Source organism: Scyliorhinus canicula, chromosome 15 (assembly GCF_902713615.1).
Source record: "Scyliorhinus canicula chromosome 15, sScyCan1.1, whole genome shotgun sequence".
NCBI lineage: Eukaryota > Metazoa > Chordata > Chondrichthyes > Carcharhiniformes > Scyliorhinidae > Scyliorhinus > Scyliorhinus canicula.
In genome coordinates, this window is record NC_052160.1 from 9849174 (window position 1) to 9874086 (window position 24913).

Consider the following 24913-nt stretch of genomic DNA (forward strand, 5'->3'; position numbering starts at 1 on the left):
GTGCTCTTTCCGTGGTTTGGGCCGAATGGCCTTCTTCTGCACTGTAGGGATTCTATGATTCTATTCTATGATTCTAGGGCAAGGTCATTTTTCTTTTGAAATCTTTTTATTGTCATTTTTCATTATTATAAACAGTTGTATATATACACATCACACTTTTCTTGCCCGTGCTAATTTACTTTATTTAGGGCAGGTAATTTCTTCCGGTCAAATCTTGGCCCGTTCTTCCAGTCATTTCTCTAACCTGACACCAGAGTAATGGTAATTGGAGTATTGCCAAGCGTGTAATGTAACCCTGGCAACAGGGGAGCCTTGTGTTCAGTAGTTGAATCAGCTGCTGACCCAGGATTTTTCCATTCCTGTCTAGTTGTTTATAATCAGGTGTGGACAGGATGGTGTAGCCGCTTTAACCTCCAGGAACCGAGCGTGAATCCTGCCCAGGTAAACGCCATGAAAGGTTCTGCCTTCTGACAGGTACAACAATCCCAATTTAAATAGGTTTGTGCATTGTTTCAGCCCCAATGGGTCCAGGTTCAAGGCACAAAGTCACACAGCATTGTGTGCACATTGCACCTGCCCAGGAAATAAGGTACATTTCCCAGAGTGCCCTCAACCCCCAAACTATGAAGAGCTGGCCTCGAGACACATTGGCAGTGATCACCCGATTGGTCAGTGGGCTGAAAATGTCAGCTCTGGGCACCCACTGTTCTTTCGTCCTGATGTACCTGTTCGTACAAGCTCAGGGAGGTACAATTCTGCTCGGAATGCGCCTCTTGCTTGGATTCATATGAAGGAACAAGCATAGACCCAAACCTCCTGGGAGGGGGGCAGTCTGAGACGGATTGCTACTCCGCTCCTGCCTTTTCACCCCTGGAATGTTCCCGACGCTTTCTCGCCCGACCTCCCGAATCAGGCCCGGCAAGGGCTGTGCAGGGCAACGCAGCGCCGGCGCCTTCCGTCGAGGCCTTTAGTCGGACGCAAGGAGGTTACACCGCCCCACTTTTTGTACAGCACCAGCTGCCGTGAATCAGGCGAGTTTAAAAGGTCCAGCTGCTTGCGAACCAGGCAGAAGGTAGGTTTGTCAGGTAAAGGCTTAGGATTTGTGTGTGTGGGTGTGGGAGAGGAGGGGGTGTCTGGTCAGACATTCAGTGGGGGAGGGTCCCAACAGTCTGGGGGAGGGTCAGTCAGTCGGAGGGGGTGATGCACTATCAATTACTACAAAGACGAGAATAGTGGAATAATCGAGGCTTTATTGAGCTGAGGTGTGTGGCCTTCTGCAGCTGCTACCAGAATGGGAGCAGCACCGGCGAGCACACACATTTATACTCCGTCTACTGGGTGGAGCCAGCAGGCAGGGATTTACCCATGTACCTCTAATACAGGAGTCTTACCGTACTAAATCTAATATACATCTAATACAGTTAGTGGTGACTACCACAGGGGGGACTTGGGACAGTTGGTAGTGGTGGGGGGTGGGGGGGGGGGGGGGGTATGGTTTCTGTGGGTGTGTACAATAGTTATCCAGATGCTAGAGGTGGTTGTAAATCTCCTAACCTTTTGCGGGGTAACTATTGGTGTAAGATAGTCAGAGTCACCTGAGGATTGCGATTGGAATCGTATCAGGGGAAGTTTGACCTTCCTGAGCAATTAGCATGAAAACCATACCGGGTATGATCCGATTGGGGAGGGCACGGGGGCTCCCCGGTCCATCTTTGGGGTCCCCCCACCCACCCAAGGATACATTGCCGAGTCGGAATAATGCTTATGGGCGTGCGCCACTTTGGTGAAGTTTTGTTCCCTCCCTTCAGAGCTGGAAATCCCTTTTACCTTGTGGTAGTCATCCATATTTTTGAGATGGTTCTCCTCACAAATCAGCAGGTTGAGGTATTCTTTCCAGTCAGCATGCACAGCTTCCATGTGCGCCTGAGGAAGAGAGTTAAAGTAATGTAATCATCACCCGTACCATTGATCGACAAAATCCAGCCCTAGTTTTCCCCACCCCTTTGGAATTAGGATTCGGAATGTAGGAGCAGGAGTAGGCCATTCAGCCCCTCGAGTCCGCTCCGCCATTCAACAAGGTCATGGCTGATCTTCCACTTTGGCGCCATTTTCCCGCACTATCCCCATTACCCCTGATGTCTTTAATATCTAGAAACCTATTGATCTCGGTCGTGAGTATTCTCAAATGACCAAGCCTCCATAGCTCCCCGAGGAGGAGAATTCTATAGATTCACCACCCTCTGACTGAAGGAATTGTTCCTCATCTTGGTCCTATTTGGCCTTTATTCTGAGGCTGTGTCCCCTGGTTCTGGGCCTCCCACCCCCAGACAGGGGAAACATCCTTCCTGCATCTACCCTGGTCGAGCCCTTGAAGGATTAGTTCCAATGAGATCACCTCTCATTCGTCAGAACCCTCGGGATTACAGGCCCAGTTTCCCCAATCCCTCCCTCATTGGACAGTCCAACAATCCCAGGGATTAGCCTATGGAAGCAGGAGCAGTGGAAGTTCACAAGAAATTTTTTAAGTGGCTCTTTTTTTAAATAAAAACACCACAACAACAATTAAAATATTGGTCTTTCATTCAACCCATCTATTAATAGTTTGATACAGGAAGATGATGAAAGTATGTTCTTAGTGATGTTAATTGGCTCACTGCATAGCATAGAACATAGAACATAGAACAGTACAGCACAAAACAGGCCCTTCGGCCCTCAATGTTGTGCTGAGCCATGATCACCCTACTCAAACCCACATATCCACCCTATACCCGTAACCCAACAACCCCCCCCCCCTCCTTAACCTTACTTTTATTAGGACACTACGGGCAATTTAGCATGGCCAATCCACCTAACCCGCACATCTTTGGACTGTGGGAGGAAACCGGAGCACCCGGAGGAAACCCACGCACACACGGGGAGGACGTGCAGACTCCACACAGACAGTGACCCAGCCGGGAATCGAACCTGGGACCCTGGAGCTGTGAAGCATTTATGCTAACCACCATGCTACCGTGCTGCCCCAGTCATTGCATTGCAGTCGCAATGTAAGCGAGGAATTGTTTCAGAAGCAGTTTTAAGAAGATCACGGAGGTTTCCGCCATTACCTCGATCGCGTTCCTCCCAGGGTGATTCGCCTGCAACAGTTTATTGCCAGCATCATGGAGTTTGTTAATGGCACCTTCCTTCGCCTCCAAATGTCGGCTCACAAAGCTCTGTAACACACCAGCAAAGGCTCAAGCTGATCATCATTCATGCCAAGTTCCCCAGCTCATGGCAATGATTCTCACACAGGCACAATTCCACTCTTGCAGAAGTAGTTTCATTATTTCAGCCACAATTTTAATGGCCCCTCAGGAACACAGTGGCAGGTGGGAGAGGCGTAAAATTGGGCATCATGCCCACCCGCCCCCACCAACCCCCACTGCAATTTTACCAGCAGCATGACCCACTTACCCGTTGACAATTGAGGCCCTTAAGTGATCAATTAGTAGCCGCATAAAGATCTTGTCCCACCACCACTGGGATTTTACCCAAGGGAGGGGGGCCGATGCCAAGTGTCCAGCTCGCCGGATGAAGTATGGCAGTGGCCGGGTGGAGCAAAGTGTCTCTTTTTCGGGCAGCTCCCCACCACACCTCACCCCATCGCCGGGGCCTGTAAGCCTGTCTCCACCAAGACCTTGCGCATCCCTGACAGTCTGGACTCCATCAGCCTCTCTTCATCAGGGGTGCCTTCAATCCCAGCAGAGCTGCTGGGACAAGAGAGCTGCTGGCACTCTGATTGGCCAGCACCTCTGAGGCGCGACTTCCTCGCCAATGGGGGTGAAAGGCCCACCTGGAGCCAATTGGCTGCCGAGATCTGAAAAAGGTCCGCAGGGTGAGCCAGGCAGAGGGTGGGGAATATAACACCAGTTCCCGGAGTGCTGGACGTGATCTGCTACCTTCATGTGATTGCCCGTTCTTCCTGTCTGGCCCCAAACAGTTGTGTTGTGAAGCTATTTAATGTTGAGCAGCACATGACAGCTAGGGATTGAGCTTGTTTTCACATCTACACACATGCCCATTGAGACCTAGGTCACTTCACATTGATCAGAATTGGAGACCTTGGCCAACTTTGTCCCGTGGGAGGGGGGGTTTGTCCTGAGGCCAAGTCTGGTATCCAATGGGGGTTAGGCAATTGACTTACATACCGGAGAGACACACAATGGGTTTGCCGAAGACACAAACACCTATCTGGATTAGAACTTCCAGTTTGTTTCCAGTTTGCTATCTTATCCATTCTGCTCTTTAAGATGGTGGTCAATCACAATATGGTATTAGTAACTCTGCGAACAATAGATTAATCAAATTCAAACTCGACCAGAACCCATGTCTTCAATCGCATAGTGAGTTACCTGCCCTTACTGCCACTCTGTGGAGATATCACAATTATAAGGCTTTCCATAGCATGGGAGGAACTTTATAATAGGAACCTCTCAGGCCACTCTCACGAGTCGGTCAGTTTCAGACGAGCACTGGCCAATGCATGTGAGCAATTCACCTCTCGACTTCTCGACCAAGGAAGGCATGTGACCCATAGATATTGAAGAGAGAGCAGGAGACAAAACAATTTGTATATTGTACTGTCTGTGTGGAGTCTGCACGTTCTCCTCGTGTGTGCGTGGGTTTCCTCCGGGTGCTCCGGTTTCCTTCCACAGTCCAAAGATGTGCGGGTTAGGTGGATTGGCCGTGCTAAATTGCCCTTAGTGTCCAAAAAGGTTAGGTGGGGTTATGGGGCTACGGCGGGGGATAGGGCCTCATTGAGGCGCTCTTTCGGTGGGTCGGTGCAGACTCGATGGGCCAAATGGCTGCTTTCTGCACTGTAGGGATTCTGTGATTCACAAAAGGATTTTGGATCTAATCATTTGAAGGGGACTCTCGCCTCTGGTGTCCGCGAGGATAGTTGTTTGTAACAAGTTTGGTCTCAGTATCTCCTGTTGCCTGCCAACGTTTCATAGGTTGTCCATAGAGGTGATCGACTGGCTATCCCACAGCTGGTAGTTGAGCTAACCTTGAGAGAGGCCTATTTATCTGGGCTGAGGCAAGGCAACTCTGAACAACCGTAAGGCTGAAAAGTATTGGTCATCCTTCACAGATAAGCTGCAATAATAAATAACAATCATCTGTTGCTGATTCTCTACAATCATTTCTCACAGAGTCGAGGGAGGGAGCTTTAGCTCAGCGATTCAGTCTCAGATTGGGAAGTGTCTATGTGGACACCACCTTAAACATCCACCGCCTCCACGACAGGAATTCACTACAGCAACTCAACAAGGTTCTTTCAACAGTATCTTCCAAACCTGTAATATCCGCTATTGAGAAGGACAAGGTCAGGAGGTCCATGGGAGGGCTACCACCTCCAAGTTCCAACTCATACACCATCCTGACTAGGCTGTACACCGCCGTTCCTTCACTGTCGTTGAGTCCAAATCCTAGGAGCGGAATTCTCCACTCCCCACGACGCCTGGGAGAATAGCGGGAGGGGCTCCTGCCATTTTTTACAACCCCCTGGCGCCTCCCGCTATTTCCCCCCCCCCCCCCCCCCCCCGCACGCCGAATCGCCGCTCGCCGTTTTTCACGGTGAATGGCGATTCTCCGAGGCCGATGGGCCGAGTGGCCGGCCCTTTCCGACCTTTTCACGATGGCGGCAACCACACCTGGTCACCACCGTCGTGAAACGGGTGCCAGAAGCCCGTTTGGGGCCTCTAGGCGCCCGATTGGGACGGGAGCACCATGGCCGTGCTCCCGAGGGGACAGGCCCGCGATCGGTGCCCACCAATCGTCAGGCCTGCGTCCAAAATGGACGCACTATTTCCCCTCCGCCGCCCCTCAAGATCAAGCCGACACGTCTTGCGGGGCAGCTGAGGGGAAAGACACCAACCGCGCATGCGCGGGTTGACGCTGTCCAACCTGCGCATGCGCGGCTGACGTGATTAGGCGCGTCAGCCGGCGTCATTCTTGGCGCGCGGCGTTGACACAGTCGTCAAGGCCACACCACCGAGACCCCCAGGGCCCCGATACTAGCCCCGCCGGGGGGGGGGGGGGGGGGGGGGGGGGGGGGGGGGGGGAAACCGGGTCCCGGGAGCGGGCGCGAAGGCTGCCGTGAGTGACGGCCTCTTTCACAGCAGCCTTCCCGGTTCTCCACCGCTGCGGAGAATCACGCCCTAGAACCATCTCCCTAACAGCACCATGGATGTACCTACAATACATGGACTGCAGTGGTTCAAAATGGCAGCTCACCACCACCTTCTCCAGGGCGACCAGCGCTGGACAATGGCCTTTCCAGCAGTGTCCACATCCCAAGAGTGAATTTTTGAAAATATTTCAAACCCCGGAGTCATGGTTACCTCATACTGGCGATGGCGGCTTTTGTAGTCTAAGTTCTGGTCACTCCAGTCATAACGGATGCGATCTTCCTCCTGGGTGTCCATCCAGTACAGCTCATTGGTGCAGTTCTGCATGTAGTCACGGAGGCTTCCCAAGTCTTTCTGTCGCTGCTGAGACCCTTTCTGTTGAGCAAAAGCAAGTGAATTTCTCCTGACCCGGTCTAATAATAATGAACATTGTACCGACTGTGCATGCTATCGGTGTCATTTTGTAAAAGAAAACCCAGCTCTTTTACAATAATAGCGAAGGAATGTGGCAGTCCCTCCAGACGTTAAAATTACAGCTCAGATGCTTTGCAATCTCAACCAGTTATAAAGCACAAGGGCTGAGAGACAAGAGTGCATTTGTCATTGTCATACTCACCAACAGTTTGTTGTACTTCAGCTGAATGCTATCAACGTATTCCTGTTGAAATTAGAAAGGAAAACATTTTAGAGATAAGCATATGCTCCACCTGATGCCTATGTCTATGTATTTACATTATGTATCTATCGTCTGTCCTAGGTTTTTCATGTATGGAACAATCTGTCTGGACTGTACGCAGAACAACACTTTTCACTGTACCTCGGATTTCATTTGAAAATATGTCACATCCCCAAATAAAAGTTGGAAATGGGTGCGACACGGTGGCACAGTGGTTAGCACAGCTGCCTGATGGCGCCGAGGACCCGGGTTCGAATCCCGGCCCTGGGTCACTGTCTGTGTGGAGTTTGCACATTCTCCCCGTGTCTGCGTGGGTTTCGTCCCCACAACCCAAAGATGCGCAGGGTAGGTGGATTGGCCACGCTAAATTGCCCCTTAGTTGGAAAAAAAAAGAATTGGGTACTCTTAAATTGATTTTTTTTAAAGTTTTGAAACGGGGAGGCATTCTATAGTGAGGCGTTACACAATTCGAGGAAGGGGACCGTCTCTGGGTAGTTAACACGGTGAGAGTAGATCTCACACAACAGCCAAAATTCCCCGCCCTCGCTCATGGCTGGGATTTGCCGATGCCGCTGAAAGGAATGGGATTTTGGCTGGAACGCGTGTTTAGCCGGGAGTTTCCCGGCGCCCGCAGCACCAGGAAACACCATGCTACCTATCGGGGCTTTGTTGCAATTCGGGGCCTCAACAGGAACTCCCCTCGAGGCTGCACTTAGTCCCATTTCCTACACGGAGGAGCTCCGCTCGCCGGAGTGCCAGTAACAAGGCCAGCGACTGCTCCCCATCCCTTGGTCACCTCGAGTAGATGGTGGTCAGCCACTTACAACTGAGACGCTTGTTAGGACATTTCAGAGGGCAGCTGAGGGCGAACCTTATTGCTGTGGGTCTGGATAGTACACTTCCTCCCCTGTATTAATGTTGCAACCCTGTTTCAATGGAGTCACGCTCTAGTTCAAAGTGAGAGCCGCTGATACTAACTGGGGAAGGATTGGGGCATTATTCTTCAGTATATAAAAAACTGGCTACCACCTGAGAGGGGGGGAGGGGTTGGGGGGGGGGGGGGGGGGGTGGCTAGGAAAAGGAAGTCTGCCTGTGTTCTCTGAGTTATGTGTCTAAACCTATGTTCAGGAAACACCTGCCCCAGATTGCTCCTTTACACAGTGAACTTAAAAAAAAAAAAATTTATGCGATGTGTGTATCGCTGGCTAGGCCAACATTTATTTCCCATCCCTAGTTGCCCTTCAGAGGGTGGTGGTGAGCTGCCTTCTTGAACCGATACAGTTTCTGAGGTATAGGTACACCCACAGCGCTGTTAGGGAGGGAGTTCCAGGATTTTGACCCAGCGACAGTGAAGGAGCGGCGATATATTTTCAAGTCAGGGTGGCGGGTGACTTGGAGGGGAACCTCCAGGTGGTGGGGTTCCCATGTGTCTGCTGCCCTTGTCCTTCTAGACGGTAGTGGTGGTGGGTTTGCTATTGATGGAGCCTTGGTGAGTTCCTGCAGCGCACCTTGTAGATGGAACACACGTCTGCCACTGTTCGTCGGTGGTGGAGGGTTTGAATGATTATGGAATGGGTGTGCCAATCAAACGGGCTGCTTGGTCCTGGATGGTGTTGAGCTTCCTGATTGTTGTTGGAGCTGCGCTCATCCAGGCAAGTGGAGAGTATTCCATTTCACTTCAGAATTGTGCCTTGTAGATGGTGGACAGGCTTTGGGGAGTCAGGAGGTGAGTTGCAGGCTGCTAAACCCCTAGCCCAATTCAGTTTCTCATCAATAGTAACATCCAGCATATTAATTGTGGGGGATTAGAACACCCTGAAGGACATTACTGAATGAAATGAGAATTTATGACAATTGGGTAGTTCATGACCAGAATTAATGAAATGAGCAATCTATTCCAGATTTACTAATAAATTGAATGTAAATTACCCCAGCTTCTGTAAAGCATTCATCCAGGCCTCTGGGTTACTAGTCCAATTGTGTTACCACTCATTTATACTACTGTCCACATTAATATTTACGCTTCAGTGTGAGTCTTTATGGATTATCAAATGTGCCTGATGTCCTGTAATAACATACAATGAGAAATTTCAGCCGTACCGAGACCTTTCGCCTACTAACTGCTGGCTTTACCTTGTCTTCAGTCTTGTTGACGTGATCCCCAATTGTTTCGACCTCCTTAGTGAAAACCTTGTGGTGTTCCAGCTGCTGGTCGACAAATGGCAACTCATTGCCAAAGCCTTGGTTGTTCAGTTCTGCCTACAGGAGTAAATGGGCGTTGGTGAGATGTATGGGAGTCACATGTAGGCCAGGCCAGGTAAAGGTGGCAGATTTCCTAAAGGACGCTAGTGATCACGATGGGGTTTTACAACAACGGTTTCAAGACCATCCCCCCCCCCCCCCCCCCCCCCCCCCCCCCCCCCCCCCCTCCCCAGTGGCACATTTTCCAGCACTGGGGGATGGAAGATCCCGCTGATGTCTGTGTGGGGGTTTTGTGTGCCCTGCACCCTCCCCCACTGGTAGAAGCGCCACCGGGTGTGGGGGGGTGGGGGGGGGGGGGGGGGGTGCAGAGATGTTTCAGCGGGATTTGGACAGGCTGAGTGAGTGGGCACATGCATGGCAGATGCCGTATAATGTGGATAAATGTGAGGTTATTCACATCAGTAGCAAAAATAGGAAGGCAGATTATTATTTGAATGGGTGTAAATTGAGAGAGGCGGATACTCAGCAAGGGCTTGGTGTCCTCGTGCATCAGGCGCTGAAAGTAAGCGTGCAGGTACAGCAGGCAAGTGGGTGTTGGCCTTCATAGCGAGAAGATTCATGTATAGGAATAGAGATGTTTTACTGCAATTGCAAAGGGCATTGGTGAGGCCACACCTGGAATATTGTGAGCAGTTTTGGTGTCCTTATCTGAGGATGAATGTTCTTGCTATGGAGAGAGCACAGTGAAGGTTTACCAGGCTGATTCCTGGGATGGCGGGACTGTAATGTGAGGAGAGACTAAATCGGTTAGGATTATATTCAATGGGCAGCAGGGTGGCACAGTGGTTAACATTGCTGCCTACGGCGCTGAGGACCTGGGTTCGAATCCCGGCTCTGGGTCACTGTCCGTGTGGAGTTTGCACATTCTCCCCGTGTTTGCGTGGGTTTCGCCCCCATGACCCAAGAAAGATGTGCTTGTTAGGTGGATTGGTCACGCTAAATTGCCCCTTAATTGGAAAAAAAATAATTGGGTACTCTAAATTTTTTTTAAAAAGAAAAAAAAAGGATTATATTCATTGGATTTTAGAAGAGGGAGGGGATCTCATAGAAACTTATAATAGGTTTGGACAGGGTGAATTCAGAAAGAATGTTCCCGATGGTGGGGGAGTCCAGGACTAGGGGGTCATAGTTTGAGGATAAGGGGTAACCCTTTTGGAACTGAGATGAGGAGAAATTTATTCACCCAGAGAAGTGGTGAATCTGTGGAATTCGCTGCCACAGAAAGTAGTTGAGGCCAAAATGTAGTGTGATTTCAAGAAGGAATTAGATACAGCTCTTGGAGCTAAAGGGATCAAGGGAAATGCGGGGGCAGGGGGAAGACAGGATCAGGTAATTTGGTAATCAGCCATGATTGTAATAACATTTCCCCCTAGTTCTGTGCGCTACTCACCCATCAGCTTCAGCTAGTGTTACCCATTGTTTCCAGAAACACTCGAGATGTGTACACCATTCACATCCTAGGAATGGGGAGGTTAAAATGTTCGTCTTTAACTTTAGGGAATTCACGACCCATCCAATACCCAATAACAAGAGGCACTACTCTCTGAAGCAAACCTGGAGATTCTGCAAACCATGTTTATCCCATTCCGCACAATAACAGGTGTTGGCCACAGGGATTCGGATACCAACTGGTATGACGATGTAGGAAGTGTAGAGATGTTTGAAGGATGATTTTTGTGCCTACCTGTTTCTCATCAATCATTTTGGACCAGTCAATTGTAGGAATGCCATCCGTTCGGGTCAGGTTGTAGACCTTATTATGTTCGACTCGCAGTTTGCGAACTCGTTCTTTTAACTGCTTGATGCTGGAAAGAAACAGCCTTTGTTTTACAGAGAGCCCGCAAGCCATGGATTAATTGCCCTCTGTGCTCCACCTTTACTTCCTCAAATGGAATTCAGCTTTCCTCAACAATGGAAACTATTTCAGTAAAGTATGTTTTCGCCCCTCGCCACTCCCCAACTAACCTAATAGCTTAGTATAGCACCAGGTTATATAGATCGGAAACTGCTGGATTTTAGCATCCAACAGTAATAGGGAGGTGAAAGTCAGTGAGCGTTCCTGTTTCTGGGACAAATTTCCTGCCTAGGCTTGTATTATGCCCGAGAATAAGTCCAATAATTCTCTGAGTGGGTAACAAGCAAGATAGATAAAGGGGAACCAGTGGATGTAATATACTTGGATTTCCAAAAAGCGTTTGATAATGTACCGCGCAGAAGGCTACTTAATAATATGAGAGTTCATGGTGTTAGGGGTGGTATATTAGCATAGATAGAGGATTGGCTAATGAAGACAAGACAGAGAGTTGGGAGATGAGGGGCATTTTCAGGATGACAACCTGGAACTAGTGGAGTGCCACAGGGATCAGTGCTGGAGTCACAATTATTTACAATATATATTGATCACTTGGAGGAGGGAAGTGAATGTACTATTGTTAAGTTTGTGCATAACACAAAAATATTTGGAAAGGCAAGTGGCGAGGATGACACAAAGGGCGGGATTCTCTGAAAATGGGGCTATGTGCCCGCGCCGGAGGGAAAACTGGCACCAACGACTCCGGCATCAATGGCCTCCCAAGGTGAGGAATTCTCATCTTTGTAGGGGGCTAGGTTGCTGCCGGAGCCGTCCCCAGTCCAGCCGACCGCGAAGGGCCTGAACGAGTTCGTGCAAGCGCGGAACAACCAGCGTGATCTTGCGTATGTGCAGACCAGCCGGCATATTTCCACGCATGCACGGGGGTTCTCTTCCCGCGCCGGCCCTCGGGCAATATGGCGGAGCCCTACAGGGGCCCGGCGCAGAGGAAAGAAGTCTCCCCACGGAACAAGCCCGCTCGCAGATCGGTAGGCCCCGATCGCGGGCCAGGCCACCGTGGGGGGGCCTCCCCTGGGGCCGGATCCCCCCCCCCCGCCCCCGAGGACTGCCCCCGCACACTCACCTGCCAGATCCCGGTGTGTGAGTAATTCACACCGGCAGGATTCGCCAAAATTGGACGGGGGGGGGGGGGGGGGATGGCGTGGCGGGAATCCTGGCGCCACCTGAAAAACGGCACCGGAGAATAGGGCAGCCGGCGTCGGGGCGGCGGGGTGGGATTCGTGCCTCTCCCCGGGGATTCTCTGACCCAGCGTAGGGTCGGGGAATCCCGGCAAAAGATTCTACAGCGGGATATAGACAGGTTTGATGAGTGGGTAAAAGGTGGAACATAATGTCGGAAAATGTAATGTTATGCACTTTGGTAGGAAGAATAAAGAAGCTGAATATTATTGAAATGTAGAAAGACTGCAGAAAGCGGTAGCACAGAGGGATTTGGGGGGTCCTCCTGCACAAATCACAAAAAGCTAGCATGTAAACTCAGCAGGTAATAGGGAAGGTAAATGGAATGGTGGCCTTTATTTCAAAGGGAATAAAACATAGGGAAGTCTTGCTAAAACTATACAAGGCAATAGCTACACCACACCTGGAACACTGTGAACAGTTTTGGTCCCCCTATCTAAGGAACGATATCCCGGCATTGGAGGCCGTCCAGAGAAGGTTCACTAGGCTGATCCCGGGTATGGAGGGATTTTCCTATGAGGAGAGGTTGAGTAGATCGGGCCTGTGCTCACTGGAGTTTAGAAGAATGAGAGGAGACCTTATTGAGACATATCGGATGCTCAGGGAGCTTGACAGGGTCAATGCTGAGAGGTTCTTTCCCCTTGTGGGAGAGTCCAGAGCAGAGGGCAGGATCTCAGAGTGAGGGGGTCACCCATTTAGGATAGAGATGTCGAGGAATATCTTCTCTCAGAAGGCAGTGAATCTGTGGAATTCTTTAGCGCCGAGAGCTGTAGAGGCTGGGTCGTTAAGTGTGTTAAAGGCTGAGATAGACGGATTTTTAATCAACGAGGGAACCCAGGGATATGGGGATAAGGCGGGAAAGAGGAGTTGAGGATTATCAGATCAGATGAGTCATGATCTCATTGAATGGCGGAGTAGAGTCGATGGGCAGAATTGCCTACTTCTGCTCGTATGTCTTATGGTCTAAGGAACTCAGGAGCAACTTGGCTACGTGGGTGGTTGAGCTGAACAACGTAGATGCAATTAAGGGGTAAGTGGATGAATTCATGAGGGAGAAAGGAACAAAAGGCAATGGCAGTAGGATAAGATGAAATAGATTGTGTGGGGCATTAGTACTACTGGTACATCCCTTTTGGCCAATGGCCTGTAACTGTGATGTAATTCTGTCTAATTAGTGAAGAAACAAATGTAAGGAACAATGGCTTCCATTTGCTTGGGTCGGACTTGTACGACTGATCTTTGTGTTCAACTCTCATGTCAAATGGCCGTAAAGGGCTGCACTTACTCCTCCACAATCATGTCAGACTGTGGATGCTTCTCAACCACAGCCATTTCTGCATCATCCTGAAGGTTAACTAGTGTCCCATCGGAATCATTCATTAACTTGACAGTTTCCTCACGGAATATGAAGTCTTTCCCTTCCTCTATCCGCCTGACATCCTAGAAGGAGAAATGAAAGAGCAAGGAAATAAAATCGATTCAAGATAAGGCTTTAAATCCTTGAAAATCCCTCTCGGCAATTCTTCATTAAGAGAGAGGTGAATATCCTTCTGCTGAGCAGACTGGAGTCCGCCATCTCCTTTCGGGAGAAAATGGCAGATTTTAACAAAAGATCTTTTGGAGTACATGCAAGCAGTTTTTTGTGATCCTCGTCAGAATTTCTTATTCTGGTTTTCAGCGAATTGAGTGAAGACTCGTTTGCATAAATTTGAGGGTTTTTTTTGATTCTAACACAGGAGGCTGACTCCACCAGAGCGGTGTTGGGATTATGGGTAATGAACCATGACCTTTAAAGGTGTCCACCATGATTGATCATGAGATCCACAAACCAATAACGGATGTGCGTTATGGGCCTAAAAAGGAACAAGAGGTCCGGGATTCTCCATTGCGTGATCGCTGCTGGCGAGAAAGGCCAAGCTTGGCGCACCGTTTGCTGGCGGGCGATTCTCCACTCCCACTGCGTGTCAATGGGTAACTCATTTAGGAGGTCACTTTGTGCTGGTGAGTAAGGTGATAGCAATTAGTTTTCCCTAGATGATGTGGCGATTGATATTGTGATAATCCGAACACGATGGGAGCCGGCGGTGGGTTTAGCTCAGTTGGCTGGACGGCTGGTTTGTGACGCAGAGCGAGGCCAGCAACGTGGGTTCAATCCCCGTACCGGCTGAGGTTATTCATGAAGGTCCCACCTTCTCAACCTTGTCCCTCGCCTGAGGTGAAATCACCACCAGGGGAAAGCAGCCTATGGTCATCTGGGACGAGAGCGACTTTACTTTTAGTACAAACACCAAAAACGGAATGAAGATGAGTTAGTGGAAGTTACTGGCCAGTTTAAAGGAACCGTTCGGTTGCAAACCAATGACTTGGGTCCAATGCTTTGGGTGGTGCTTTTCATCCAGGGATCCTGCAGGAAACTAGGGAAGCAATAGTAAACAGTCTCAGTATAACTATCCACTCTTCTGTACTGAGGAAAACTGGGTCAAGCGGACTCAATGTGACAAGTGGAGTCACATTTTGGCTTATCTGCATATTAGAGTGAGATAGCTAGTCTCACTCTGTCATGCACTCCCATGATCTACCCCAGGCATCGGGATCTAACCCCCACTTAGCCTTGGAGATCACGAGCAAGTGCTGTTCAGTGCTGGTCCCCACAAACGGGAACTGGATGGAATAGCACTGGTGGGGGTTTCCCAGGGGATCGGAGACCCCAGTCGTTTGTTCTCTGGGCAGGGTGGTACCCTGGCACTGCTGGTGTCACCTTGGCACAGCCACCCTAGTGCTGCCAGCCTGCTGCCCTGGTAGTGCTACCTGAGTGGCAACCTGGCAAGGTGGCCAAGTGGCACTGGCAGGGGCATTGCTAGGGTGCCAGACTGGCATTTTCCCCACACTGTGGATCGGGCCTGGGTGTGCCCTGTGCGGGTGCAGGAGGGTGCTTTGAGTGCTGGGAAACACCCGGCTAATCACATGCGCTCCGGGATTATTCCCATTTGGATAGATAGCCCCGTAAGTGTCATTCCGGATGGGTTTTTACTGGGAATTCCAACCCTGCTCGGTTGGTGAGTTCTAACCACATTTAGTCACTTTTTCAGGCCCTGATGAGTTTCTCTCTGGGCTATCCCACACTTAGAATTATCCATCACTGGAGAGCTGAACTCGCTGGCCAAACCTCAAAGATCGGCCCACCATTTTGAGTTTGAGAGTCCCCCACCGCCCCCACCCACTGGCATTGTCCACACCCCCCCCCCCCCCCCCCCCACACCACACACACACGCACACACACACACATGGAGGGGAGGGGGAAGTGCCCAAATGATGACACCCTGCTATGGGGGCCTGCCTCTTTCAGGCCTTCATCCCTCCTTTCATGGACATGCCCCCCCCCCCCCCCCCTCCTCAGGCCCTGACCCTTCGAAATGCCTCCCTGGCACCAAGACACCACCACCTGGCACTCTGGTAGTGCTCCTGCCGGATGCTCGGGTGCTAAGGAGAGAGCCAGGGTGCCACCCTGTCCTGCCCCTGACCACCTAGGGGCCTTCAGTGTCCTGGGAGACCCCCCAGGAGCCATTCCGCATTGACCCGTACTGATTGGCGCCCAGCTGGAGTCTCCCTGGGGAAGCCGGTTAGATCCAGCGTCAGCACTGGTAAGTGCGTTCTTAAACCCATTTAGCCGTGCAAAATTGGGTCCCGTCCAGATCTTGTGAGGTGCAACGGCTGTGGGGAAGCCTGGGGGAGGCATCAACAGCCTTGTCCCGCTCTAATTCCAGTGGGTCATGGCCGGTAGATCGCGCCCAGTGGGCAATTGTGCATCCACGTTCACCGTCAGTGAGAACGGCACCATGGGCACAAAATCTCGCACGAATCGGCAAACGAGATTCTCACCAACAAATCTTACTAACAAGATTACATTTCCAGATTTTCCATGCCCCTCCCCGCCACTGGTAACATAATGAAGCTCACCCTGCCCCCTTCTTATTGGTTGCTGGTCCAAATGGGGGTCTTGGAACAGGCTGGTGAATTGCTTCCACGTGTGGTGAGAAAGCCTTCCTCCGCTCCTCAAATGGAGAATTTTATCCTTTTCATTTTAAGGAATTCCACTAGATCGGACAGCCGAGACAAAGGCTACGGCATCTGCCCCTTTCCCGGGAATGAGTTCCGGCTACCCCGAAGACCGCCACTTGTGGGCACCGCTCCACCCTCACCCCCACAACCTTGGACATTGCCGCGAGAAAGGCTGTCCAGGACCTGACAAGTCCGGGACAGGAGCAGAACATGTGGGTGTGGTTGGCCGGGCCTCCCTAGCACAGTTCACATTTGTCATCCACCTCCGGGAAGAGCCTGCTCATGCATATTCTGGTCATGTGCACCACCTTTAGCTGCGTCAGACTTAGCCCTGCGCATGAGGAGGTGAAGTTCGCCCTGTGCAGTGCTTTGATCCACAGTCCTTCCCCTATGTCTATGCCTAGCTCTTCCTTCCTTCCATTTCTCCCGTGTCTCGTCCAGGAATGACCTGACCTTTTCCAGTAGCCATCCTTACCTGTCAGCGCAGTTACCGTCCCCTAGTTCACCCGTGGTCAGACGCCTGCCCAGTTGCGAGTGTCCTGATAGCTGGGGGGGGTCGTTGCTGCCTCCTTGTGAAGGAAGTTCCTTCCCTGAATGTATCTTAGCTCATTTCCTTTCCAGAGCTGGAGCATCTCCACCAGATCCTTCAGCATTGCTACTCTGCCGTCTGTGTATAAGCCCTTCCCCTAGTGTCTCTCGTCGCAGGGGAAATCTATGGTTCTTATTTTCTTTGGTGTGAGTTTAGTATTCTTTGGCCCAGTTAAGCCATTTCGCTACAGTAATTTAGAATTAAGTTCCATTTTAAAAAATCCTGTACCTATTCAAACTTAGTGAATGGACAACTGTATTAAAAATAGCAACAAAATAATTGACCCCCAAATGTATTCCCGAAGAAAATGAGTTCCTGCCTGTGTTCGGAGGAATCACATCATTGTGAAACGGTTGGAATTTGCACTTCAGCTACTCCACAAACTACATTAGGGTTAACTTCAAATCAGAGCGTGCATCGTATACGGAGCATCGGATGAGTCATTTTTAAATTATGAAATTGAGCTTTAAATCCTGTCCTCTCTGAACAACTCACAGTGTTAGAATTAACACATTGAAGGGTGCGGCTTCATATCTACAACAAGATAATGAGTGAAAGGAAAAAAACACACCGACACACCCACACACACACCCATGCCAACCAACACCAGACTTTCAAACTGGGTGTAACCTCCGAAAACTGCAGACAGGGGGAATTTGATTTAGGAAGGAAGCCAGGTCGTCATTCGAGCCGCCGCCAATCCCAACCAGCTCCAACTTACTTGAAGCAGGCATTCCTCCACCTTGTAGATGTTCTTCTCCACTCTGTCCGCATTCTGCTGCAGTCGCTCAATCAGCTGCGTGAGCTTCGAAGGCACCTTTCTGTGACAGACGAAGGGAGCGATTTCATTATACAGGAATCGACACACGTCAACACGTCCGCTTATTTCCCAGGCACATTGTAAGACTCCCGCATTTCTGTGGTATTGTCCACTTTCCAATGGGTTTCCTCCCCTCCCCATGGTTGTCAGGGATAAAACCTGCCCACTTGCCATCCATCGAGGGCGGTTGGCACAGTGAACTGGGGAACCGATACATCGCTTCAATTCTAATCTTACTTTCCACATACAATCCACATTTTATAAAATGTCGCTCACTACAGGACAAATTATCTTTCAAAGTTTGACACTGCAACGCATGACAGGAATCTAAAAGCTTGCCAACAGAGATAAAGACGGACATTTATGTGACATTTTTCATGACCGCTGGACGTCTAAAAGCGCCTTACAGATTATAAAGTACTTTTGAAATTTGGTCACTATTGTAATGGAGGAAACGCGGGAGCCAATTTGCACATAGCAAACTCCCACCTACCGCAATGTGATAGTGACTGGGTAATCTGTTTGCCCTGCTGACTGAGGGATAAATATCGAGCAGGACACCAGGGGTAACTCCTCCTGACTTTCCTCGGAACAGTGCCATGGGGAAGAGGGGAAAAAATGAGAAAAGTAATTCACACCGTTATCCTTATGGATGTGTTGGTGGCCAAGTTCAGAGTGGCATTGGTCAGGGTTTTTAAAAATATCTTTTTATTCTTCTCCTCTTTCACATTTTCTCACAAATTTACACCCAACAATAAACAATAATCAGCAACAAATGTAATGTCAATCCCCATATCAATAACAACGATCCCATCCGCCCACCAAACCCCAGACGTTGGCCCACATGTTAACATAAATAAATGACAAAAAGGAATCAGGAATCACCCATAGTCACCATTAACACACACAGTCCCGCCCTCTCCCCAATCCTCCCAGCCCCCAACCCCCCTAATGTTCGATGTGATCGAATTCTCGAACATGCATAATGAATGACGCCCATCAATTGTAGAACCCCTCCATCCTTCCCCTCAGTTCAAATTTGTCCTTTTCAAGCGTTAAGAATTCCAGCAGGTCTCCCCGCCACGCCAGGGCACAGGGTGGAGAGGTTGATCTCCACCCTAACAGGATCCGCCTTCGGGCGATCAACGAGGCGAAGGCTACAACATCTGCCTCCGCACCCGTTTCCAACCCCGGCTGGTCTGACACCCCGAATATGGCCTCCTGAGGGCCGGGGTCCAGTTTCACGTGCATCACTTTAGAGATTACCCTAAACACCTTCTTCCAGTAATCCTCCAGCTTTGGACAGGCCCAAAACATATGAACGTGGTTTGCGCCCCCTCCCCCCCAATGTTCACACATCTTCTATCCCCTCAAAGAGCCGGCTGATCCTCGCCTTTGTAAAGTGCGCTCTATACACCACCTTCAGCTGTATCCGCCCCAACCTCGCACACGAGGTGGAGGCATTCACCCTCCAGAGCACCTCACACCAGAACCCCTCCTCCATACCCTCTCCCAACTCTTCCTCCCACTTTGCCTTGATCCCTTCTAGCGGCGCCTTTTCCTCCTCCAAAATAACCCCGTAAACCGCCGATACTACCCCCTTCTCCAGTCTCCCTGTCGTCAGCACCTCCTCCAGCAATGATTGGTCAGGTTTTTAAAATTACTTCCCTTCACGTCCAAGTAACACAAAAAGCAATGTCAGCCTGAAACCAATTCTCCAGCAAGAACACTTTCAAACAATGACAGTTTTGACAACTTTCTTTTAATGAAGTTATTCAGGAAGTAATGAGATGGTGGATATTATTGATTTGCGAAGTTTTGGGGGGCAGAAACAGTTCTATATTCAACCAGAGACATTAGAACTGTACGAGCTGTTAAGCATGGAACCTTTATTATCTTTTCCTGGAGGACTCCCTCTGCTGGTACATGTGTGTATGGTAGCCTGAGGGTGGGCAAAACTAGAAGAAGCCCTGGCCTACAAGTTCCAGCCCAATCCTGCATTTTCTAAATTCCATAGAAGTTAATGCCAGTGTTAATGTTGGCCTTGTGTAGGCACTTAATGGAAGATAATTGTACTGAACTAGTAGTTATTTGACACCAAAGTAGCAAACTTCCCAACCAATGTGCGACTAAGCTGTTTGTATAATCTCCCGTTAGTATATGGTAGTCGTCATTTAACACAAGCAACACATGTAATTCCCCAGAAATGACCAAACTCACCTGGAATCCTGTAAATTAATCCCAATCCAGGCCCAGAGCAGCAAAATGAAGGCTGACACTCCAGTGCTGCTCGGGGAGTGCGACACTATCTTTCAGATGCAACATCGAACCGAGGCCCCGTCTAACCTCCCTCCAGTGAGCGTAAAAGAACACTATTCCGCATGACACGATCCCGAGGAAGAGTTGGGAAATGATTCATGGTGTCCTGGCCAATATTTATCCCTCATCAACTTCGCACCGATCAGGGCAGCATGGGGGTGCAGTGGTTAGCACAGCTGCCTCACGGCGCCGAGGTCCCAGGATCGATTCCGGCTCTGGGTCACTGCCCGTACAACCCAAAGATGTGCAGGATAGGTGGATTGGCCTTACTAAACTGCCCCTTAATTGGAAAAAAATAATTGGGCACTCTAAATTTAAAAACGAAACATCGCAAAATCAGTGTATCTGGTCATTATTGCAGATATCTGGTCATCATTCCAGATATGGCGGAGAGCAGGGATTGAGAGGATGGAGGAATATGTTTATAGAGGGGAGCTTTCCGACAAAATGTAGGCGATAGCTGTGTGCAGATTGCCACATTCCCCCCATTACCAGTGGCTCCACATCAAAGTATTTCATTGTCTCTCAAGCGCTTTTGGACATCTGATGGTTGTGAAAGGCTATATATAAATGCAAGTCTTTTTTTTCTCTCCAGCACTGGAAGGCAAATTGCACGGAATTCTGGATTCAGAATCCTGACTGATTTCGTTTTAAATGCGTTGATCATTGGCTAATGACTTCCCAATTTAGCCACAATCCTCAATCTGTCTAAAATTATGAATTTACTTATTCAAAATTGAAAAGCAAGTGTTTGAAGGAAGATAATGAACAGGTTTCTTAGTACATCTTCAAAGCAGTTATCCACGCTAACTGTTTAAGGGGGGGAAGAACTGAGTGTTGTCTATTTACTGGATTTAAACAGCAGGGAAGGTTTGGAAACTTTACAAAGGCTGATTGGTGTTGGCGAATGAGCAAGTGGAAAAGATAGCCACACCTGAGGCAACATTTGAACAACCTTAGCTCAGGACTATAATAAAAATGTGAAGCACCTTGCAAAGACTTTATTATATTAAAGCGGCTATTTAAATTGTACAAGTTATTTTTCTATCACTTCACTATGGCCTCTGACCTCAACCATCTAAATTCCTTAATTTTTAAAGCTGCCTCCAAACAGCTTTGGTGTGCCGACTTTCTTCAACAATTCTTAACTGACAGTGTTTTCGGATGATCCTAGTGAGGGTTAGCAGGGTAGGGAGCAGCAGAGTCTAGTCAGGAGGCCAAAAGATTTATGGAAGTTTAACTGCAAGATCTTACACCTCAGAACAAAAAAAAAGTAGGCTACGTTCTTAATGAATGATGTTGAATGAAACGAGATCTGGCAGTGGCTTCAACCTGGATTGTGTCCAATCCTGGCACAGCGGCAATTAAAGAAACCAGAAGGCAATTTTATTGGCAAATCAATGGAGTATAAATCGGAGTTTGTCATAATGCAGCTAATAAACACTCGGGTGGTGCGAGGCATGAGGGAAATAGCTCAATTTGGGATCTAGTGAAGAGAAGTCATGCTAGTCTTCAGTGTCAGAGAACTAGGTGATGGGAAAAAGTTTTTAAAAGTGCTAAGGGCGAGATTCTCCCAAAACGGGAGAAATCGTAAAGCTGGCGTAAAACCCGGGCGGGTTTTACGGCAGCGCGCCCCTTCCCGACCGGGGACCGATTCTGGTCCCCGGTCGGGGCTAGCAGCCCGACGCCGTAGGCTCCGGCAAGACGGGCTTAACGAAAATCGTTAAGCCCGCTTGCCAGAGTTAGCGCCGGCTGACGCGTCATATGACGTCAGCCGCGCATGCGCAGTTTGGAAGACTCCAACCCGCGCATGCGCGGATGACGTCATCGCGTTTTTGCGCGAAACCCGCGCATGCACGGGCCGGGTTGCCCCTCAGCCGCCCCGCGAATGGATACTGCGGGGCGGCGGAAGGACAAGTAGTGCGCGGGCATCGGGCCCGCTGCCCGCGATCGGTGCCCACCGATCGCGGGCCCATGGCACCCTTGGCACGGCCGTGGTACGGCCGTGCCAATCGGTGCCATGGTTATTAATAGCGAGTTTGTGACGCCGTTTTTACGAACGGCAAGACCAGGTGTGTTTGCCGTTCGTAAAAACGGCGGAAAGGGCTGGGACTTTGGCCCATCTAACAGCTGAGAATCGCTGCCGGCCGTAAAAAAACGGCGGCAGCGATTTGGGTCGGGACTTCGGCGCGGGGGGGGAGAATCGCGGGAGGGCGGCAAAAATGTCGGGAAGGCCCTCCCGCTATTCTCCTACCCGTCGTGGGGGGCGGAGAATTTCGCCCACAGTCTTCACTATTGAAAGAAAGAAATTTATTTTATTATTTGTTCTTGGCATGTGCACAAGTGTCACTGGTGAATCAACATTTACTACTAATCCCCGATGAGAGGCGACCGCATGAACTTAAACAAGTTGCCAAATTAAATATAATAGGTTAGTCCGAAACAGACGTTTAAGTTAAACCGTGACAGCAGAACAGAGGAAGACAGGTCTTCACCAAGGTATCACCTGGTTCTGCCCTGACTCAACACACTTGCTGCTGAAATGCTTAGTCATGTCTTAACTCTGAGGGCGACACCATGACGCAGTGGTTAGCACTGCTACCTCACGGCACCGAGGTCCCTGGTTCAATCCCGGCCCCGGGTCACTGTCCGTGTGGAGTTTGCACATTCTCCACGTGTCTGCGTGGGTCTCACCCCTACATCCCAAAGATGTGCCGTATAGGTGGATTGGCCAGGCTTAATTGCCCCTTAATTGGAAAAAAATAATTGGGTATTCTAAATTTATTGTTTGAAAAGTCTTAACTCTAGAATTGGCAATGTTCGCCCTCTCAGTCTCCCACTTTGAACGAGCCGTAAACTTAAATTCAACCAAAATCCTGCTACCTTCCACCAAGTCCTGTTCACTCATCACCCTTACGCTCAGAAACCTACAATTCTGTTTAGCTCACTGGGCTAAATCGCTGGCTTTGAAGCAGACCAAGGCAAGCCAGCAGCACGGTTCGAATCCCGTACCAGCCTCCCCGGACAGGCGCCGGAATGTGGCGACTAGGGGCTTTTCACAGTAACTTCATTTGAAGCTTACTCGTGACAATAGCGATTTTCATTTCATTTCATTTCAATTCCTGGTTAAGTCCTTCCATGACCTTCCCAATAGGAAAATACAGTTCCATTGCTTCCATTGACAAAGGGTCACCTGGATTCGAAACGTCAGCTCTTTTCTCTCCCTACAGATGCTGCCAGACCGGCTGAGATTTTCCAGCATTTTCTCTTTTGGTTTCTTATTTCCCAAGTTTTACTGGTGTTCCATTTCAAAGTATACAAGACCAGTATTCTTATTTCCCTGCGTTTTTTCCTTCTGCATTGCCCCTCCTTTCCTCTGCAATCTCCTCCCGCCCGACAATCCTCCAGAGAGGTTTGCAGCCTCCAGTTCTGGCCTCTTGCACATCGGCCCCACAATGGCAGCCAAGCCATCAACTGCTCAGGCCCTCAGTTATGGAATTCCCTCCCTGAACCTCGCCACCTCTCTCGCTCACTTTGCGCCTTTAAGACACTCCTTAAAAAAAATCACCTCAGTGACCAATCTTTTGTGCGTGCGTCCTCGTATCTCCTTATGCGGCTCGATACCAAGTATTTTTGATCATGCTCCAATGAAGCACCTTATTTCACCAAAATCAAAGATGCAAGATAAAAATAAGTCGTTGCACATAAACTGGTGAAAGAACTGGCGTCAAGAAGCTTTTCTTTTAATATCTGGTATAGTCGAGGATACTTGAGGTAAAATTCGTTCATAAACCAATTCCACCCCGTGATGGGGAATATATTAAACTCCAATAGAAAGAGGGGTTAGCGGAGCAAGGTTGCCTTAATCTACCTCTATGATTCCTCTCTTGGAGGCTCTTATTAAAGTTTAAGCTAGGATCCTTCCTGGGCACAGGATTTCTCCTTCCTCTTGAAACCCTGGCTCTCCTCGGGCATGCTACATTCTTCTGAATTTTCTTCCCTCAGTCTTTCTAACTTCTATTTGGGTGTCCGAATAAGTCCCTGAACTGCCCTGAAATCCCGATTCCTCACAACCTCTCGCTCAATTCAGCCACAGAACATTTATTTACCTCAGCCTCTCTCCGATAATGATAAGAATGGAAAATGGAGCTGTGGTGAATGTAACTTAGTAATTCACACTGTATTTACCAATACCATTGTAAGCGCAGTAGCTTTATCCGACCACTAGGGGGAATAGCTCTGGGAATGCTCAGGAGTTTGTACAGGGCTCCACCCTCGGCTCCACCCACGACTCCTGCCCCTGGACTGCTGTATAAATACTCTTGTCCAGAGCCAGCCTGCAGTTCATCGAGAGTTCAACGGGTAACAGGCTGGCTCTGTAGTAAGTAGATTAAAACCACTGTTCATATCTTAAAGCATGTGTCTAGTGAATTGATGGTTCCATCAGGAGCTTTGCGATAGCGTAGGAGGTCAGGGGAGAAACAAAATGGTTTCACGATTCAACAGCCGAAGAGAGAGGCAATGGATAGAGAATGGATAGACTCGGAGGTTGTGTCCACCTGATATCCGTAAAAACCATGAAGGATTAAAGAAAGGAATAAGATGACCCAGCAAAACAAAAACAGAGAGAGAGAAAAGAAACACAGGGAACAAGATGGAGGTAGACGTTATGATCTAAAGCGGAGGTGAAAGGTGAGGTGCTGTTCCTCAGGCTTGCGTTGAGCTTCATTGGAGCACTGCAGGCCAAGGACAGAGAGGTCAGAGTGCGAGCAAGGTGGAGATGGAAATGACAAGCGGCAGGCAACTTATGGAAGTTTTCCAAAAAGTGGTCACCTAATCTATATTTGGTCTCCCCAATACAGGAGGCCACATCGTGAACAGTGAATCCATTTGACTAAATTGACAGAAATACAAGCAAATCGCTGTCTAACGTGGGAGGAGTGTTTAGATAGTGAAGAACGAGGAGGTA

At 49.4% G+C, this 24913-nt stretch overlaps 1 protein-coding gene across 1 annotated transcript in view; it reads right to left on the minus strand.

The window, feature by feature from the left end:
- The window catches only part of ppl (periplakin), a 90831-nt gene that overhangs the window by 34950 nt on the left and 30968 nt on the right, over positions 1-24913 (minus strand). Inside the window, exons 2-9 of the mRNA XM_038819489.1 lie at positions 17527-17626; positions 13443-13597; positions 10793-10913; positions 8980-9105; positions 6787-6828; positions 6384-6545; positions 3105-3212; positions 1828-1923 (exon numbers count right to left, since the gene is read on the minus strand). Coding sequence (XP_038675417.1) covers positions 1828-1923; positions 3105-3212; positions 6384-6545; positions 6787-6828; positions 8980-9105; positions 10793-10913; positions 13443-13597; positions 17527-17626 — 910 coding nt within the window. The remainder of the gene's footprint in view (positions 1-1827; positions 1924-3104; positions 3213-6383; positions 6546-6786; positions 6829-8979; positions 9106-10792; positions 10914-13442; positions 13598-17526; positions 17627-24913) is intronic.